The 16,928-nt window shown below is 37.6% G+C and overlaps 1 protein-coding gene and 1 pseudogene across 3 annotated transcripts in view; one reads left to right on the top strand and one right to left on the bottom strand.

The window, feature by feature from the left end:
- The window catches only part of PRKCI (protein kinase C iota), a 70,736-nt gene that overhangs the window by 36,177 nt on the left and 17,631 nt on the right, over positions 1-16,928 (bottom strand). For all 3 annotated transcript variants that reach the window (XM_086394060.1, XM_086394059.1, XM_086394067.1), the window contains one exon: positions 346-435. In XM_086394060.1, the coding sequence (XP_086250186.1) occupies positions 346-435 (90 nt within the window). The remainder of the gene's footprint in view (positions 1-345; positions 436-16,928) is intronic.
- LOC147379518 (U2 spliceosomal RNA) lies at positions 6,493-6,672 on the top strand (annotated as a pseudogene).

Here is a 16,928-nt window from a genome sequence, read left to right as displayed (position 1 = left end):
GTGATGGCTGAGTTTCAGCCTCTCTTTCTATACCCCTGCCCACCTCTGAGGCTTGTTGACCTTTAACACATTAAAGTGTATGGTAACTACGTAAACAGTTTCACGGTTAACCCTTAAACAAAAGAAAGAACATTTAAGACATCTTACTTCTGGAAATTATTATTTGAATACATTACAAAACTGCAAGAAGATGACTTAGGTTCTGCTGGGCACTCGATTCTTAAATTGTATGCTAAAATTTTGCTGTGCAACACTGATATGATCACAGTTTAATATCCAGGAAGGCATACGCAAATAAGAAATTTCCCAAGATTATAGGAAGAGTAAGAAATGACTACTCCTTACCATGAATCAACAGTTCAGAATCCTTGTTTAGCTCATAAAGCCTAAAGGCTTCTTCTAACTCCAACTGAGATGATACTGTACATGGGTCTCCTAAAAAATATAAAAAGGAAAAGTAAAGCTCATATTTTAAATCCTCTAAATGTGATTAGTAAATAATTTCTACTATATAAAATCTTGAGGAGAAACAATTACATACACACAGAGAAATATTTAACAAGGACAACTGTTTAGATATTTATTTAGATAATTCTATTCTCTGAAGCAGGTAATGTAACTTCCACTCCAATTTCTACAAAATATTAAATGAGGCTCATAGATACAAACTTTATATATATATAACCATTTAATTCTTAACAATATTTATATTCAAAATATAGCAAATCGAATCTACCCTAATCACATTTTAGATTGTCACTGCAATATGATTAATGGCCAGGGATAATTTACTTGTTTCTTTAAAAGAGGAAGTGAAAATGATTCTATCGACACATGAGGTCTCTAGTCATTTTGTCAAATTTATCGTTTACTTGAGAGCATTCTCAAGAGGCTCACAGAAAGGAAAAACAACTATTAAAGTACTCCGGACTGAAGAGCGTTCCTGCTTGATTGCTTTTAAATGTCAGTTCAGTTCAGTTGCTCAGTTGTGTCCGACTCTGTGTGATCCTATGGACTGCAGCACGCCAGGCTTCCCTGTCCTTCACCAACTCCTGGAGCTTGCTCAAACTCATGTCCATTGAGTTGATGATGCCATCCAACCATCTCATCCTCTGTCATCCCCTTCTCCTCCTGCCTTCAATCTTCTCCAGCATTGGTTTTTTCCAATGAGTCAGTTCTTCACATAAGGTGGCCAAAGTATTGGAGTTTCAGCTTCAGCATTAGTCCTTCCAGTGAATATTCAGGACTGATATCCTTCAGAATTGACTGGTTTCATCTCCTTGAGGTCCAAGGGACTCTCAAGAGTCCTCTCCAACATCACAGTTCAAAAGCATCAATTCTTTGGCGCTCAGCTTTCTTTATAGTCCAACTCTCACATCCATACATGACTACTGGAAAAACCATACCCTTGACTAGACGGACCTTTGTCAGCAAAGTAATGTCTCTGCTTTTTAATATACTGTCTAGGTTTGTCATAACTTTTCTTCAAAGGAGCAAGCGTCTTTTAATTTCATGGCTGCAGTCAGCATCTGCAGTAATTTTGGAGACCAGAAAAAAGTCTGTCACTGTTTCCATTGTTTCCCCATCTATTTGCCATGAAGTGATGGGACTGGATGCCATGATCTTTGTTTTCTGAATGTTGAGTTTTAAGCAAGTTTTTTCACTGGTGTTATCAATCACCTAGAGCCAGACAACCCAGAATGTGAAGTCAGGTGGGCCTTAGGGAGCATCACCACAAACAAAGCTAGTGGAGGTGATGGAATTCCAGCTGAGCTATTTCAAATCCTAAAAGATAATGCTGTTAAAAGTGCTGCACTCAATATGCCAGCAAATTTGGAAAACAGCAGTGGCCACAGGACTGGAAAAAATCAGTTTTCATTCCAATCCCAAAGAAAGGTAATGCCATTCAATGTTCAAACTACCACACAATTGCACTCATCTCACATGCTAGCAGAATAATGCTGAAAATTCTGCAAGCGAGTCTTCAACAGTACATGAACCATGAACTTCCAGATGTTCCAGCTGGATTTAGAAAAGGCAGAGGAACCAGAGATCAGACTGCCAACATCTGTTGAATCATCAAAAAAACAAGAGAGTTCCAGAAAAACATCTACTTCTGCTTTATTGACTACGCCAAAGCCTTTGACTGTGTGGGTCACAGCAAACTGTGGAAAATTCTTAAAGAGATGGGAAAACAAGACCACCTTACCTGCCTCCTGAGGAATCTGTATGCAGGTCAAGAAGCAACAGTTAGAACCGGACATGGAACAACGGACTGGTTCCAGACTGGGAAAGGAGTACGTCAAGGCTGTATATGGTCACTCTGCTTATTTAACTTATATGCAGAGTACATCATGCATAATGCTGTATCATCATGCATAATGAATTACAAGACTGGAATCAAGATTGCTGGGAGTAATATCAATAACCTCAGATATGCAAATGACACCACCCTTATGGCGGAAAGGGAAGAGGAACTCAAGAGCCTCTTAATGAAAGTGAAAGAGGAGAGTGAAAAAGCTGGCTTTTAAATATAAATGCACAGTTTAGTAAACTTACACACAGAGAGGAGAAGAAAGAAACAGCTCCGTTAGTCAACTGCCAATGAACTGAATCATCCCCCTGCATCATGGCATTCCTCAATGAAAAAGTCATTTTGAATATAGGTGGGGCCTGACCTGGGTCCTGCATGCTGCCATTCTTTTGCTCATTCCTGTGGTTACACCAAGAGATGCCATCAACCCAGTCCAAACCTCAGTCACTCACAGCAGGGACCGGTCTACTACTTGAGAGAGAAAAATGAAGTGATCTCCTTCCCTTCTGACTCAAAGAAACGAGTGCCCCTGTTCTTTTCTCCAACTTGGCCACTGAATCCCTCCTTCCTTTTATCTTTTCTAGGAGTTATTCCACTAGTCCTCCCCAGTCTCACTGTTATTTTTTCTTTCCTTCCACTAGCTCTTCTCAGGCAAAGGCAGGTTTGAGTCTCCTTCTCAAAAATTTCTCTCCCGCCCAGGCTGCCATTCATTCTGCAGCCACAATGTAGTTTCAAGAGAAAACTGCAAACTGAGCTGGAAGCAGTGAGTGAAAAGCAACAGAAGGGGGGCAGGGTCTTTGAATTTTGACTTCATACTTTTATATTTTTTAAATTAAAGGTTTATAATCTTTTAGATTTACTAGTAATAACATTTCTTACCATCAAGAGTGACCCACCTTGCTTTCTCTATGTTCGTATCTTCCAAGCATTTCTCCCAATTTTGCTGTCAGGTTTTAGTCCAAACACTACTAAAACGGCCGTATCTAAGGTCATTAAAGCAGCTGCGGAAATCAATGGCACGTTTTGTCTTTACTCTCGTTGACCTCTCTATACCATCTAACAAAGTTACCCACTGATCATTATAGAAACTCTGTGTCTGGGTTTCTAAAACACCATTCTCCTGGCTTACCAACTTTTCTTTTAACTTTTTAGTTTGGAAATTTTCAAACGTATTACAAAATCCTGTTCCACCAGCAATACTCACTCACTTATTCCCCTTCACCATATCATTCTGAGCAAATCCCTATAATTCTAGATAAAATTTTCTTAATATATTCATAATATCACTATAAACCCATAAAAACTGACAAAAACTCACTGTAAAATATCCAAACAATCATAACACTAACCCTAACCCCACGTCAAAAAAACCCACTTCCAATTAAATAGTAATCACTCCCCATTTCCCCCCAACCTCTCCTCCAGCTGTCAGACCTAGGCAACCAGTGACTGATTACTTTCAGTCTCTATAGTTTTGCCTTCTCTGGACACTTCGTATCAGTGGAATCACAAAATATGTGGTCTTTTATATCTAGATATTTTTGCTTGGAATGTTTTCAAGGTTCATCTGTGTTGGTGAGGATGCAGAGAAACTGGAATCCTTATCCACTGCCAGTAGGAATGTAAACTGGTACTGCTGCTTTGGAAAACAGTTGATAGTTCCTCAAAAACTTGAACACAGTTACCATATGACACAGCAATTCCACTCCTAGATGTATATCCAAGAGATATGAAAACATATGTCCACACAGAAAGTTGTAACCAAATATTAATAGCAGCATTACTCATAATAGCCAAAGAATGGAAATAACCCAAATGTCGATCAATTGATGAATGGATAAATAAAATGTGGTATCCATACAATGAACTATTAATCAGTCATTAAAAAAGGATAAAGTATTGATACTTTATATATCATGTCTAGATTAGGCAAATCTGTAGAAACAAGAAGTAGATTCATGGTTATCTAGGTCTGGGAACTCTAAGGGGAAGGAGCCTGGGGAAGACAGTAACTGCTCATGAGCATGGAGTTTCTTATTTGAGTGATTAAAATGTTATAAAATTGATTGTGGTGATGGCTGCACAACTTTCTGCACAAATATAGTAAAAAACACTGAATTGTACATTTTAAATTATAAATTATTTCTAAATAAAGTTGTTAAAAAAATTTAGTGTAGCATTTTTATAAAAGTGAATCCAATAACAATTTAATATTCCAGTCCAAAAGCAAAGTTTGTTTTCACTTGTCTCAAAGAACTAAAGTAATACTTTTATACAGACTCACTTTCTCAGTTATTTAAATTTCTCCTAATTTGCCATACACATGAAAGTGAAAGTCATATAATTATATTCCATTTTAAATATAGGTTTAAACAAATAACTTGCTTCTACAGAAGTATATTTAAGTGCAGGTCAAAGTTTAAAAAATAGAAAAGCAACGTAAAAGAGAATAAGAAAACTTCACATTTCAGTAAGTATGCAAATTATTCTTCCAGTTAGACAAATAAGCCAGTTTTAAAAAAATGAAAAACAAACCAGTTGACTAAATTAATTCCAAACAGTGAAATAGTCAAAAAATTCTAGAAACAGAATGAATCTGAAACATAATTAATGCTTCATTTCTAATTTTCCAGGTGAGGGAACTGAGATAAATCATATACAATAAATTATGTTCCTAGGAAATGCCTGAGTCCATATGAAAGGTCTTTAAAAAGCATCAAAAATCTCCCAAAGACATGTCCTACAGTGCTTCACACACAGATTCTCTCCCAGACTCCAAATCCCGTCACTCTTGCATGATTTCAGCAAAGTTACTTCTTTAAGCTTTCATTTTCTCCTATGTTAAAACAAGGGCTATTACCTGTATTGCAAGGACAATGGGAAAACTAAAGATCTTATATTAAAAGTGACTCATAGAATGCTTAGTTCATTATAGGTGTGGCTTTTATTAATGCACCTTGATTAAAAGTCATGAGTTGAATTAATCATTTTTAAAGGTAAAATAACCATATTTTTAAAAGTCAGTCTTTCCCTTCTGCTAGACAGTTTTCTTGCTATGCCAGTATCTGCTTGCTGTTGGTTGAAATCTAAGTCAGGTCAAGTACCTGCTTTCAGTATGTACCTAGTGATGGATGCTTTTGAATAACCACAAGGAAGTGTGAAAGTAAGTGTTAGTCACTGACACTGTGTATACTCAAATCTACTTTGTTTTTATTGGATTGAATGTTTTTGGTTCAGGTATTACCTTTTCAGGCCAGTTGCTTAATGCCTGATAAAGCAGGACATGTAACTCAGAAGTAAAACATTCCATGCATAGTCATCATGAAACAAAGATGAGACAGAAAGCTATTTTCCAAGGCCCACTCAGTTACTAAAGTCAAATTCATATCCTAAAACAGGCAAATACCTAGAGTGAGATCAGCTTGATTTAATGAATTTCAGTGTAATAAAATCTATATATTAGTCAGCAGGCCTGCTCTTTTTTCAGTGCATCTACATTTCCTTTTCACCTATAAAAACAAAGAAATTAGATCAGGGAAACTCAAAAGTGTTTGGTAAATATGCAAGATTCAATTATTTATGAGATAACTTCAAGAGGTATAGAACATGACACAGGAATGTAACACTAGCTATATTAGATATTTTAGCATATGGCTGAATTCAGTGCCACACATCGGAAAGAACCAACATAGCCTAAAACCAAAGCTGGCAACCTTTAATATTGCCTGAGATAGCACCACCACACTGTTCTTGATCTTGGAGCCTGACATAGATTTACATATTCACTCACTGTTCCCACCAAGATGTTACCACTCTCCCCCTCACCCCTCGCTTCTGAATACTGGGTTCAAGACACTGTATGCCACTTATGAAAGTCAGGGCACTCCCTACTCTAAATGGCTACACTGCTTAAAATGAAGACTTGCAAAATTTTTCCAAGAATACTATGGTATTTAGGTGGTCATCCTTTCACTATTAGGCCCAGTCACAGATATAAATAGATTTCTGGTTTCTTGCTTCCTTTTTCTGGGAGGTGGAAATCAGTGGTTCCAGAAGTATGTACTCTCCTATCAAGCTACACACCCTCAACTTCCACTTCTGGAGTAGATAAACTAAAAAGAACTGGATTTAACCCTCTACCTAAAACAAAAGAAAAATTAGACAAAATTAATGACAAAATCGCTTCTCGGGCTTTTGGCTAAGATCAAGTGTAGTATCTGTTCTTATCAGTTTAATATCTGATACGTCCTCTATCCAAGGACAATATATTAAATGGATTTTTGGAGCAGGGAGTTGGAATAGGAGCTTGCTCCATCCACTCCACGTGTTGAAAAAAAAAAATTAATGACAAAAAAGTGGTTCAAGATATTGGAAATCAAGCAATGAAGGATCAGCTATTTCCAAGTAACTTAAATGCATCTCAGAACAAAAATCAGAAACTTTCAAATAAACACAAACATATTCAACATCCAATAAGGCAAAAGTCACAATGTCCAGAATCTGATAAACTAAAACCACACATGTGAAGAAGCCGGAAAATATGACCCATAACAGGAGAAAGGTCAATTGAAAGTGACCCCAAACTGACACCAATAAAAGAACTTGAAGACAAGGACATTAAAAGTTATTATATCTGAAAGGTTCAGAAGCAAAGCATGATAAGTACACACGGAAGATATTTTTAAAACACCCAAATTTAATGTCTAGAAATAATGCTACAATGTCTGATATGAAATATGCTTAGAGGGAATAAGTGGCAGATTAGATATCACAGGAGAAAAGACTGGTGAACTTGAAAACACAGCAACAGACCTATACAAAATGAAATGCAGAAAAAAAGATAGAAAAAGGAAAAAAAAAAAAAGAACAGAGCATCAGTGAGCTTTATGACAAGTTGAAGAAGCCTACTATACATGTAACTGGAGTCCCTGAAAGAGGAATCTGGCCAAAATTTTTCCAAATTTGATGAAAACTATAAATCCATGGATCCAAGTAGATCAACTATACAAAATGTGTACGAGACAAGAAACATAAAGAAAACTAAACTAAGGCCTATAATTATCAAATTCCTTCATCCAGCAATAAAAAGAAAAATCTTAAAAGCAGTCAAAGAGATACATTACATACAGAGAAACACAGGTAAAGATAACAGCAGATTCTGCATCAGAAACAATGCAAGCGTAGGAAACAGTGTACTGAGTGGAAAAAGATTATCAACCTACAATTTACCCAGCAAAATTATTTTTAAAACAAAGGTGATCTAGAGGCAAATTCATAGAGAAATTTATTGAGACAGAAAGGCAAATTCATCACATCAGATCATAACAGATCAGTCACTCAGTCGTGTCTGACTCTTTGCGACCCCATGAATCGCAGCACGCCAGGCCTCCCTGTCCATCACCAACTCCCGGAGTTCACTCAGACTTACGTCCATCGAGTCAGTGATGCCATCCAGCCATCTCATCCTCTTTCGTCCCCTTCTCCTCCTGCTCCCAATCCCTCCCAGCAGTATGACCTAAATCAAACCCCTTATGATTATACAGTGGAAGTGAGAAATAGATTTAAGGGCCTAGATCTGATAGAGTGCCTGATGAAGTATGGAATGAGGTTCGTGACATTGTACAGGAGACAGGGATCAAGACCATTCCCCTGGAAAAGAAATGCAAAAAAGCAAAGTGGCTGTCTGGGGAGGCCTTACAAATAGCTGTGAAAAGAAGAGAAGCGAAAAGCAAAGGAGAAAAGGAAAGATATAAGCATCTGAATGCAGAGTTCCAAAGAATAGCAAGAAGAGATAAGAAAGCCTTCTTCAGTGATCAATGCAAAGAAATAGAGGAAAACAACAGAATGGGAAAGACTAGGGATCTCTTCAGGAAAATCAGAGATAGGAACATTTCATGCAAAGATGAGCTCGATAAAGGACAGAAATGGTATGGACCTAACAGAAGCAGAAGATATTAAGAAGAGATGGCAAGAATACACAGAAGAACTGTACAAAAAAGATCTTCATGACCCAGATAATCACAATGGTGTGATCACTGACCTAGAGCCAGACATCCTGGAATGTGAAGTCAAGTGGGCCTTAGAAAGCATCACTACGAACAAAGCTAGTGGAGGTGATGGAATTCCAGTTGAACTATTCCAAATCCTGAAAGATGATGCTGTGAAAGTGCTGCACTCAATATGCCAGCAAATTTGGAAAACTCAGCAGTGGCCACAGAACTGGAAAAGGGCAGTTTTCATTCCCATCCCAAAGAAAGGCAATGCCAAAGAATGCCCAAACTACCACACAATTGCACTCATCTCACACGCTAGTAAAGTAAGGCTCAAAATTCTCCAAGCCAGGCTTCAGCAATATGTGAACCGTGAACTTCCTGATGTTCAAGCTGGTTTTAGAAAAGGCAGAGGAACCAGAGATCAAATTGCCAACATCCGCTGGATCATAGAAAAAGCAAGAGAGTTCCAGAAAAGCATCTATTTCTGCTTTATTGACTATGCCAAAGCCTTTGACTGTGTGGATCACAATAAACTGTGGAAAATTCTGAAAGCGATGGGAATACCAGACCACCTGATCTGCCTCTTGAGAAATTTGTATGCAGGTCAGGAAGCAACAGTTAGAACTGGACATGAAACAACAGACTGGTTCCAAATAGGAAAAGGATTTCGTCAAGGCTGTATATTGTCACCCTGTTTATTTAACTTATATGCAGAGTACATCATGAAAAACGCTGGACTGGAAGAAACACAAACTGGAATCAAGATTGCCGGGAGAAATATCAATAACCTCAGATATGCAGATGACACCACCCTTATGGCAGAAAGTGAAGAGGAACTCAAAAGCCTCTTGATGAAAGTGAAAGTGGAGAGTGAAAAAGTTGGCTTAAAGCTCAACATTCAGAAAATGAAGATCATGGCATCCGGTCCCACCACTTCATGGGAAATAGATGGGGAAACAGTGGAAACAGTGTCAGACTTTATTTTTGGGGGGCTCCAAAATCACTACAGATGGTGACTGCAGCCATGAAATTAAAAGACGCTTACTCCTTGGAAGGAAAGTTATGACCAACCTAGACAGCATATTGAAAAGCAGAGACATTACTTTGCCAACAAAGATCTGTCTAGTCAAGGCTATGATTTTTCCTGTGGTCATGTATGGATGTGAGAGTTGGACTGTGAAGAAGGCTGAGCACCAAAGAATTGATGCTTTTGAACTGTGGTGTTGGAGAAGACTCTTGAGAGTCCCTTGGACTGCAAGGAGATCCAACCAGTCCATTCTGAAGGAGATCAGCCCTGGGATTTCTTTGGAAGGAATGATGCTAAAGCTGAAACTCCAGTCCTTTGGCCACCTCATGCGAAGAGTTGACTCATTGGAAAAGGCAAATTCATAGAGAGAGGAAGTGTAAGAGAGGCTATTACCAGGAACTGGAGGAGGAGAGTAATTGCTTGATGGGTATAGAGGTTTTGTTTGTGATGATTAAAAAGTTCTGGAAGTGAGTAGTGAGAATGGTTGCATGACATTCTGAATGTGCTTAAATGTCACTGAACTGTACACTTTAAAAAGGTCAAATGGCAAAATTTTATATTATATACAGTTTGGCACAATTAAAAAAAAAAAGGAATATACTAGAATAGACCTCAAGCCATAAGGCCTAGGAAAAATAGAGGGGGAGGAGAGTTTCAAAATACATGCTAAATAACACCTCTGATACGAATTTAAAAGCCTGTAAAGGGAATTCCCTGGCAGTCCAGTAGTTAAGGCTCAGCACTTTCACTGCCAGGGGTGGAGGGTTAGGAGGGTGGGGGCCAGGTTCAATGCTTGGTCAAGAAACCAAGATCATTCAAAGTGTGCAGCCTGGTCAAGAAAAATAAAATAAAATAAAATTAAAAAACGAAAGTACATAAAAGCACTATACTTTGTCATATATATATATAGAAAGAGAGAGAGAGAGAGAGAAATAATGAAAGATTAGTGGTTGCTTGGGGATGGCGGGATAGGAGTAAGAAAACAGCTTAGACTATAAACTTGTCCTATGATAGTAGCTGCCTCTTACAGAGGGAAGGAAGACAATGCAATTGGAGATGGGGATGTCAACAAGAAGGACACATGCTCTCAGAGAGCAGAGCATGTCTGGGAGCCCTGGTGCCCTACTGGGCTCCTATGTCCTTCCTTGTTCAACTCTCAACACATCTCCACTCCACCACTCCAAGGGGTTTCTCTGAGGTGGGTCCCAGCCTGATCCTTTTGCCTCTCAGGCAGCACCACAGCCTGGTATATAAACAGTAGCAGCCAGAATTTACCAGGCACAATGTCTGGAGCATGGAGCTGGGGCAGACGCCAGAGCTGAGAGAACTGCTCGGGATTTCTTAAAGTTAGCTGTCTTCTCATGGGATCCTCTACCCCTGTGAGCACAGGAAGGCTTTCCAAGGACTACTATGCTAGACAGTTTATTAAAGGCATCCTTTTCCTCAACTCCCATATAAACCCCTTTCCAGAAACCATCTGCCTGAGAACATGCCTGGAATGTAGCACCTTAGCTCACCTCCTTTTCAAATTTTTCTTTTCCTATTTTATTTTTACAAAAGCATATATAACTACCATACGATCCAGCCATTCCACTTTTAAGTATTTACCCAAGAGAAAAGGAAACATATATCCATTCAAAGACTTGTATGTGACTGCCACAACACTTTTATTTATAAATAGCTTATTATAAACTATTATTTATAATAGCCCCAAACTAGAGACAACCTCAGTGTCCATCAATAGATGAATAGAAAAACAAATTGTGGTACATTCACATGTTGGAATACCACTCGGCAATAAAAAGAAATGAGTTACTGAGACATACAACACGTGAATCAATAATCATGCTGAGTGAAAGAAGCCAGACACCTGCTCTCAAAAAAAAAGAGGTACATGTTGTATGATTCTGTCCCTATAAAACCCTAGAAAGTGGAAACTAATCTATAGGAACAGAAAGCAGATCATTAGTATCATTAGTTGCCTGGAATGGAGGAGTAGGAGTGAGGAATTGCAGAGCACAAGGAACATTTGGAGATAACAGACATGTTCTCTACCTTGCTTCCCATGATGGTTTCCGTGGTGACAAAATTCATTAAACAGTATGCTTAGAATATGTACAGTTTACTGTATTTTAATTATACCTCAATGAAGAAATTTTTAAAGAAGAAACAAAGGTATGGAAAAGCTAAAAGAATTCATTACGAGTAAACCTCCAATACAGAAATGTTCTCCAGTACAGGAAGTCCTCCAAGCAGAAGGAAAAATACCAGTTACAAAACAAGGTCTGCTCAGAGGTACTTGGATATTTTTACTTATTTATATTGATTTTCATTTTTTAATTTTCAGGTTTGGAATCACAATACTGCTATCTAAATAACTGAAGTTACACTGAATATACATTCAGTCAAAAAGTTTTCACTCACTGTTTTTTTCTGATAAAGAATAAGTATGAAGAATGATTTACTATTTTAGTTCTTAACATATCAGCTAAAATTACACCAGACTAGAGATGTTTGGAAAATATCACATAAGAGAAATATGTTTCTTCCCATACTCAGTGTGGTTCTGTTAAACTCTGGCACTCTATTTTCTCTCTGTGAATACATCAGATTTTATAATGCAAGATGTTTAATCCAGAATTCAGAAATACTCCATACTCTTTTGTCAAAGAACAATTATTCTCATTTTAAGTTTCCGTGAATCTCACCTATTGAAGCCAACAGGATGTGAATTGAAGAACTATATCCAAAAAACACCTTCTCCCACTCTTTGCAAATCAATTACATTTCAGCTTTTTCCCTCACATAGTCTTTTACAGGGTGTGAGGAAAAGAAGTTCACAAATGCTACTGGTGAAACTATAACAAGGGGTACAATATTTACCCCTTTGGAGGTCAATTTATCATCAAGGACACATTTCATTTTAGGGACTTTACAGATAATATAGTATAAGTGTTCCAAAAATACAGGCACAAAGGTATTTACTGCACCAAAATTTTTGACAATTAAACTGCAAACAATCCAAATATTCATCAAAATAGGATTATTATATAATACTATATATACAGGGTTTAAGAGGAATAAGATATATTTTTTGCACTTATATGAAAAGAGATGGTACACTTACAAGATGCTAAGTGAAAAGCAGGTTAAATAACAGCTTTTAGGGAACTTCCCTGGTGGTCCAGTGGCTAAGAGTCTGTACTTGCAATGCAAGGGGCCTGGGATCGATCCCTGGTCAGGGAACTAGATCCCATATGCCATAATTAAGAGTTCACAGGCCGCAACTAAAAATCCCACATGCTACAATGAAGATCAAAGATCCTGAGAGCTACAAGTAAGACTTGGCACAGCCAAATAAGTACATATTTTTTTAAAAAGAAATAACAGTTTGTATAATATTAGTCTATTTGTAAGATAGAAAAAAATTGTTACCCTATCCATTCGAGTTGTATATTCTCAGAAAAAGAGACATTGATTTGTTCTTAGCGGCTATTTTTGGAGATCTGAAAATCCCCAGAGATACTTTTTTCTTCAAATAAGTCAATATTTTTGTTAAAAAAGCATGCATTACTCTCAATAAAAACTTTAATAAGAAACAGAATACCCAAAAGCTAGTGACAGGAGTTAACTAGTTTCCAGTAAAAGAGAAGTGACACTGTTAAATTTAAATCAGGTAATCAGACCCTGAATAAATTAGAATTTATAGAACTAGAAACTTAGAGAATACTTAATATTAGGTTGTAATATTTTTAAAGTACATCCTTGGGAATTCCCTGGCAGTCCAGTGGTAAAGACCTGGGGTTTCACTGCCATGGATCCGGGTTCAGTTTCTGGTCAGAGAACTGAGATCCGCAAGCTGGGCCGTGCCACCAAAAAAAACAAAAAAAGGCAATAAAGTACATCCTTAAGGAAAAACAGTCACACACATAAGGAACTAAAAGCCACATTTATTACTTCCTGTCCCACACTCTCACTGCATATGAGAACCAGGATATGACTATTACAAACTACTATTCGTTCTAAAATATTTAGTTAGATTAAGCAAACCAGCTTTTCTACATGCACATCAAAACAAATCAGTAAAACTGGCTTTGAACACAAAGAAAAAAAGCAGCTGTCACAAGTCTGTTTAAAGAAATGAAGTAAGCGTGTGATCCTTATTTGCTCTGATATAAAATCCCACAATCAAACGTTTAGTTTCTAGAACAATGTCTCTCATAAACCAGAGAAATCAAATTATAGTCTTGTCTTCCACTGATCCTAGAGAAAATTTTTTCTCCATGTAAGAATGCCCTAATACCTACATGATTAAACATAAAGGGGAAAAATTACAACTGAAAAATAATTGCAAGGAACTTAAGAATAATTACCACTGGCTCTGTAGGCCTAAATTAAGAAAAGACAGGTATCAGAATTAACCAGGGTAAGAAGGATCATAGGGGAATCAACAGACCTTAATGAAAAGTTTAACCTTTTATTTGAATGAGGCAAAGGCTTTATAAGGTTTTATAGATTTCCCTGGAAAATTAGGGCACTTAATAACTATTTAGGGAGAAAGAACTATGAGTTATACTATAAAAGAATAAGGCTGTTTCATCAAAGAACTAATTAAATTTACTATGTGACTCCTTTAATTAAAATACACTATTAGGTTAAGAAAAAGCAGAATACACTGCAACTCCCAATGCTTAAATCTCTAATAAGTGATATAAAACTAACCCTGGAAAGGCTTGCTACCACCCTTTGTACAATTTACAAATATTCTTTCAGCATGCTATAAATAGTGAGAGACTTTATTTTGGGGGTCTCCAAAGTCACTGCAGATGGTAACTGCAGCCATGAAATTAAAAGACGCTTGCTCCTTGGAAGGAAAGTTATGACCAACCTAGATAGCATATTCAAAAGCAGAGACATTACTTTGCCAACAAAGGTCCGTCTAGTCAAGGGTATGGTTTCTCCAGTAGTCATGTATGGATGTGAGAGTTGGACTATAAAGAAAACTGAGCACCGAAGAATTGATGCTTTTGAACTGTGGTGTTGGAGAAGACTCTTGAGAATCCCTTGGACTGCAAGGAGATCCAACCAGTCCATCCTAAAGGAAATCAGTCCTGAATATTCATTGGAAGGACTGATGCTGAAGCTGAAAATACTTTGGAAAATACTTTCCAATACTTTGGCTACCTGATGTGCAGAACTGACTCATCTGAAAAGATCCTGATGCTGGGAAAAATTGAAGGGGGGGAGGAGAAGGGGACGACAGAGGATAAGATGGTTGGATGGCATCACTGACTCAATGGACATGAGTTTGAGTAAACTCCGGGAGTTGGTGATGGACAGGGAGGCCTGGTGTGCTGCAGTCCATGGGGTTGCAAAGAGTCGGACATGACTGAGTGACTGAACTAAACTGAACTGATTACTGAGTACTGCTCTAGACACTGGAACTCCACAGAAAAGCCAGGATCTCTGCTTTCATGGAGCTTATAGTCTACACAAACAAGATACAAAGTGAATACGGGTTCAGAAGAAAAACAGGGGTTCTTGAAGAACATGACATCTGAATTAAGACCTGAATGACAAGAAAGAGACAACCATGTGACAATCTTGGAAGAGAACTCTCCAGGCAAAGATGAAACAAAGTGTAAAGGTACCAAGACAATTTAAAATGGATGGCTCTAAACCAATTTCATTCATTTATTTGTATTTTTATTTATTTTTTGGGGCACATCACCTGGCATGCTGGATCCTAGTTCTCTGACCAGGGATTGAACCTGTGTCCCCTGCAGTGGAAGCTTGGATTCTTAAGCACTGGACTGCCAGGGAAGTACTAAAACCAATTTCTTTTAAAGAAAACGCATTATCTAGGGAATTCCTCAGTGGTCCGGTGGTTAGGACTCCCTGCGTTCATTGCTGAGGGCCCTAGTTCAATCCCTGGTTGGGGAATTAAGATCCCACAAGCTGTGCAGCATGGCCAAAATAAATAGATAAAATAAATATACGTCTTTTAAAAAAACAAAAAACCCACATTATATAGTGACTTCTATATGCACTACAGTTTGAAAATCACTGAATGCAAAAGCACTACATGGCGAATAAATAAAAAGAAATGATCAAAACAGGACTAAAATAACACTGACTTGGGTAAGAAACAGTATATTGATACTAACTATATTTTTCTTTTGCTTTTCCTCTTTTCTTGGCCATGCTGTATGGCTGAGGTGATCACAGTTCCCTGACCAGGAATTGAATCCAGGCCATGCAATGAAAGCGCCAAGTCCTAACCACTGGACCCCCAGGGAATTCTCTATGCTAGCTATATTCTATGCACTGTGCTAAATTATATAGTTTCATTTTCAGGCTGAAGACATATTATGAAATATCCACATCATTTATAATTAACAATATTTAAACAAACCTTTAGATAGAGAAGGTCAAAAAGTAGTTGAATAGATGAGAAAACTCAGTCTTACTCTTAAATAGTACAAAATATAAAATACAAAGCTAGCATTTCACTTATTAGATTTAAAAAACGTTCAGTTCAGTCGCGTGGTTATGTCCGACTCTTTGTGACTCCATGGACTGCAGCACACCAGGCTTCCCTGTCTATCACCAACTCCCGGAGCTTGCTCAAATTCATGTCTATTGAGTTGATGATGCCATCCAACCATCTCATCTTCTGTCATCCCCTTCTCCTCCCTCCTTCAATCTTTCCCAGCATCAGGGTCTTTTCAAATGAGTCAGTTCTTCACATCAGGTGGCCCAAAGTATTGGATTTTCAGCTTCAGCATCAGTCCTTCCAATGAATATTCAGGACTGATTTCCTTTAGGATGGACTGGTTGGAGCTCCTTGCAGTCCAAGGGACTCTCAAGACTCTTCCCCAACACCACAGTTCAAAAGCATTCATTCTTTGGCCCTCAGCTTTCTTTATACTCCAATTCTCACATCCATACATGACCACTGGAAAAACCATAGCCTTGACTAGATGGACCTTTGTTGGCAAAGTAATGTCTCTGCTTTTGAATATGCTATCTAGGTTGGTCATAACTTTCCAAGGAGCAAGCGTCTTTTTATTTCATGGCTGCAGTCAACATCTGCCGTGATTTTGGAGCCCAAATGTTAAAGACATAATACCTGAGGCTGGTGAAGGCAAGAGTGAAGGGATGTTCTCATTCAATGTAGTTGTGCCTTAAACTGGTTTAACTTTCTTAGACAGCAAACTGTCACTAGCTACCAAAATCTACAATGTGCATACCGTGTGCATTTACTACTGAGAGAGTCCCATACAACAGAAGAAATTTACATATAAAAATGTTTATTATATAGTAGCCAAAATCTCAAAACAGTCCAATGTCCATCAATCAAAGATTAAATAAATCATGAAATATCTACAATATGGAATATTTCACAGGGTTATAAAAAAGATAATGATATAAAGGGATGCATACTGAAATGAAACAATGTCCAATACTCATTATCAAAGTTCACTGGCTTGCATATATTTCTTTTTATGTGAAATAAGCTGTTTATTAGTGATATATAGAAATAAGAATATTTATATATGCATAGGATATATCTAGAATGATATACACTAAG

This window comes from Bos grunniens, chromosome 1, assembly GCF_055505025.1.
Source record: "Bos grunniens cultivar Pamir isolate PY7600 chromosome 1, Bosgru_T2T1.0, whole genome shotgun sequence".
Classification (NCBI taxonomy): Eukaryota; Metazoa; Chordata; class Mammalia; order Artiodactyla; family Bovidae; genus Bos; species Bos grunniens.
Note: the sequence above shows the minus strand (reverse complement) of the source record. Positions and strands in the feature narration are given on the sequence as shown.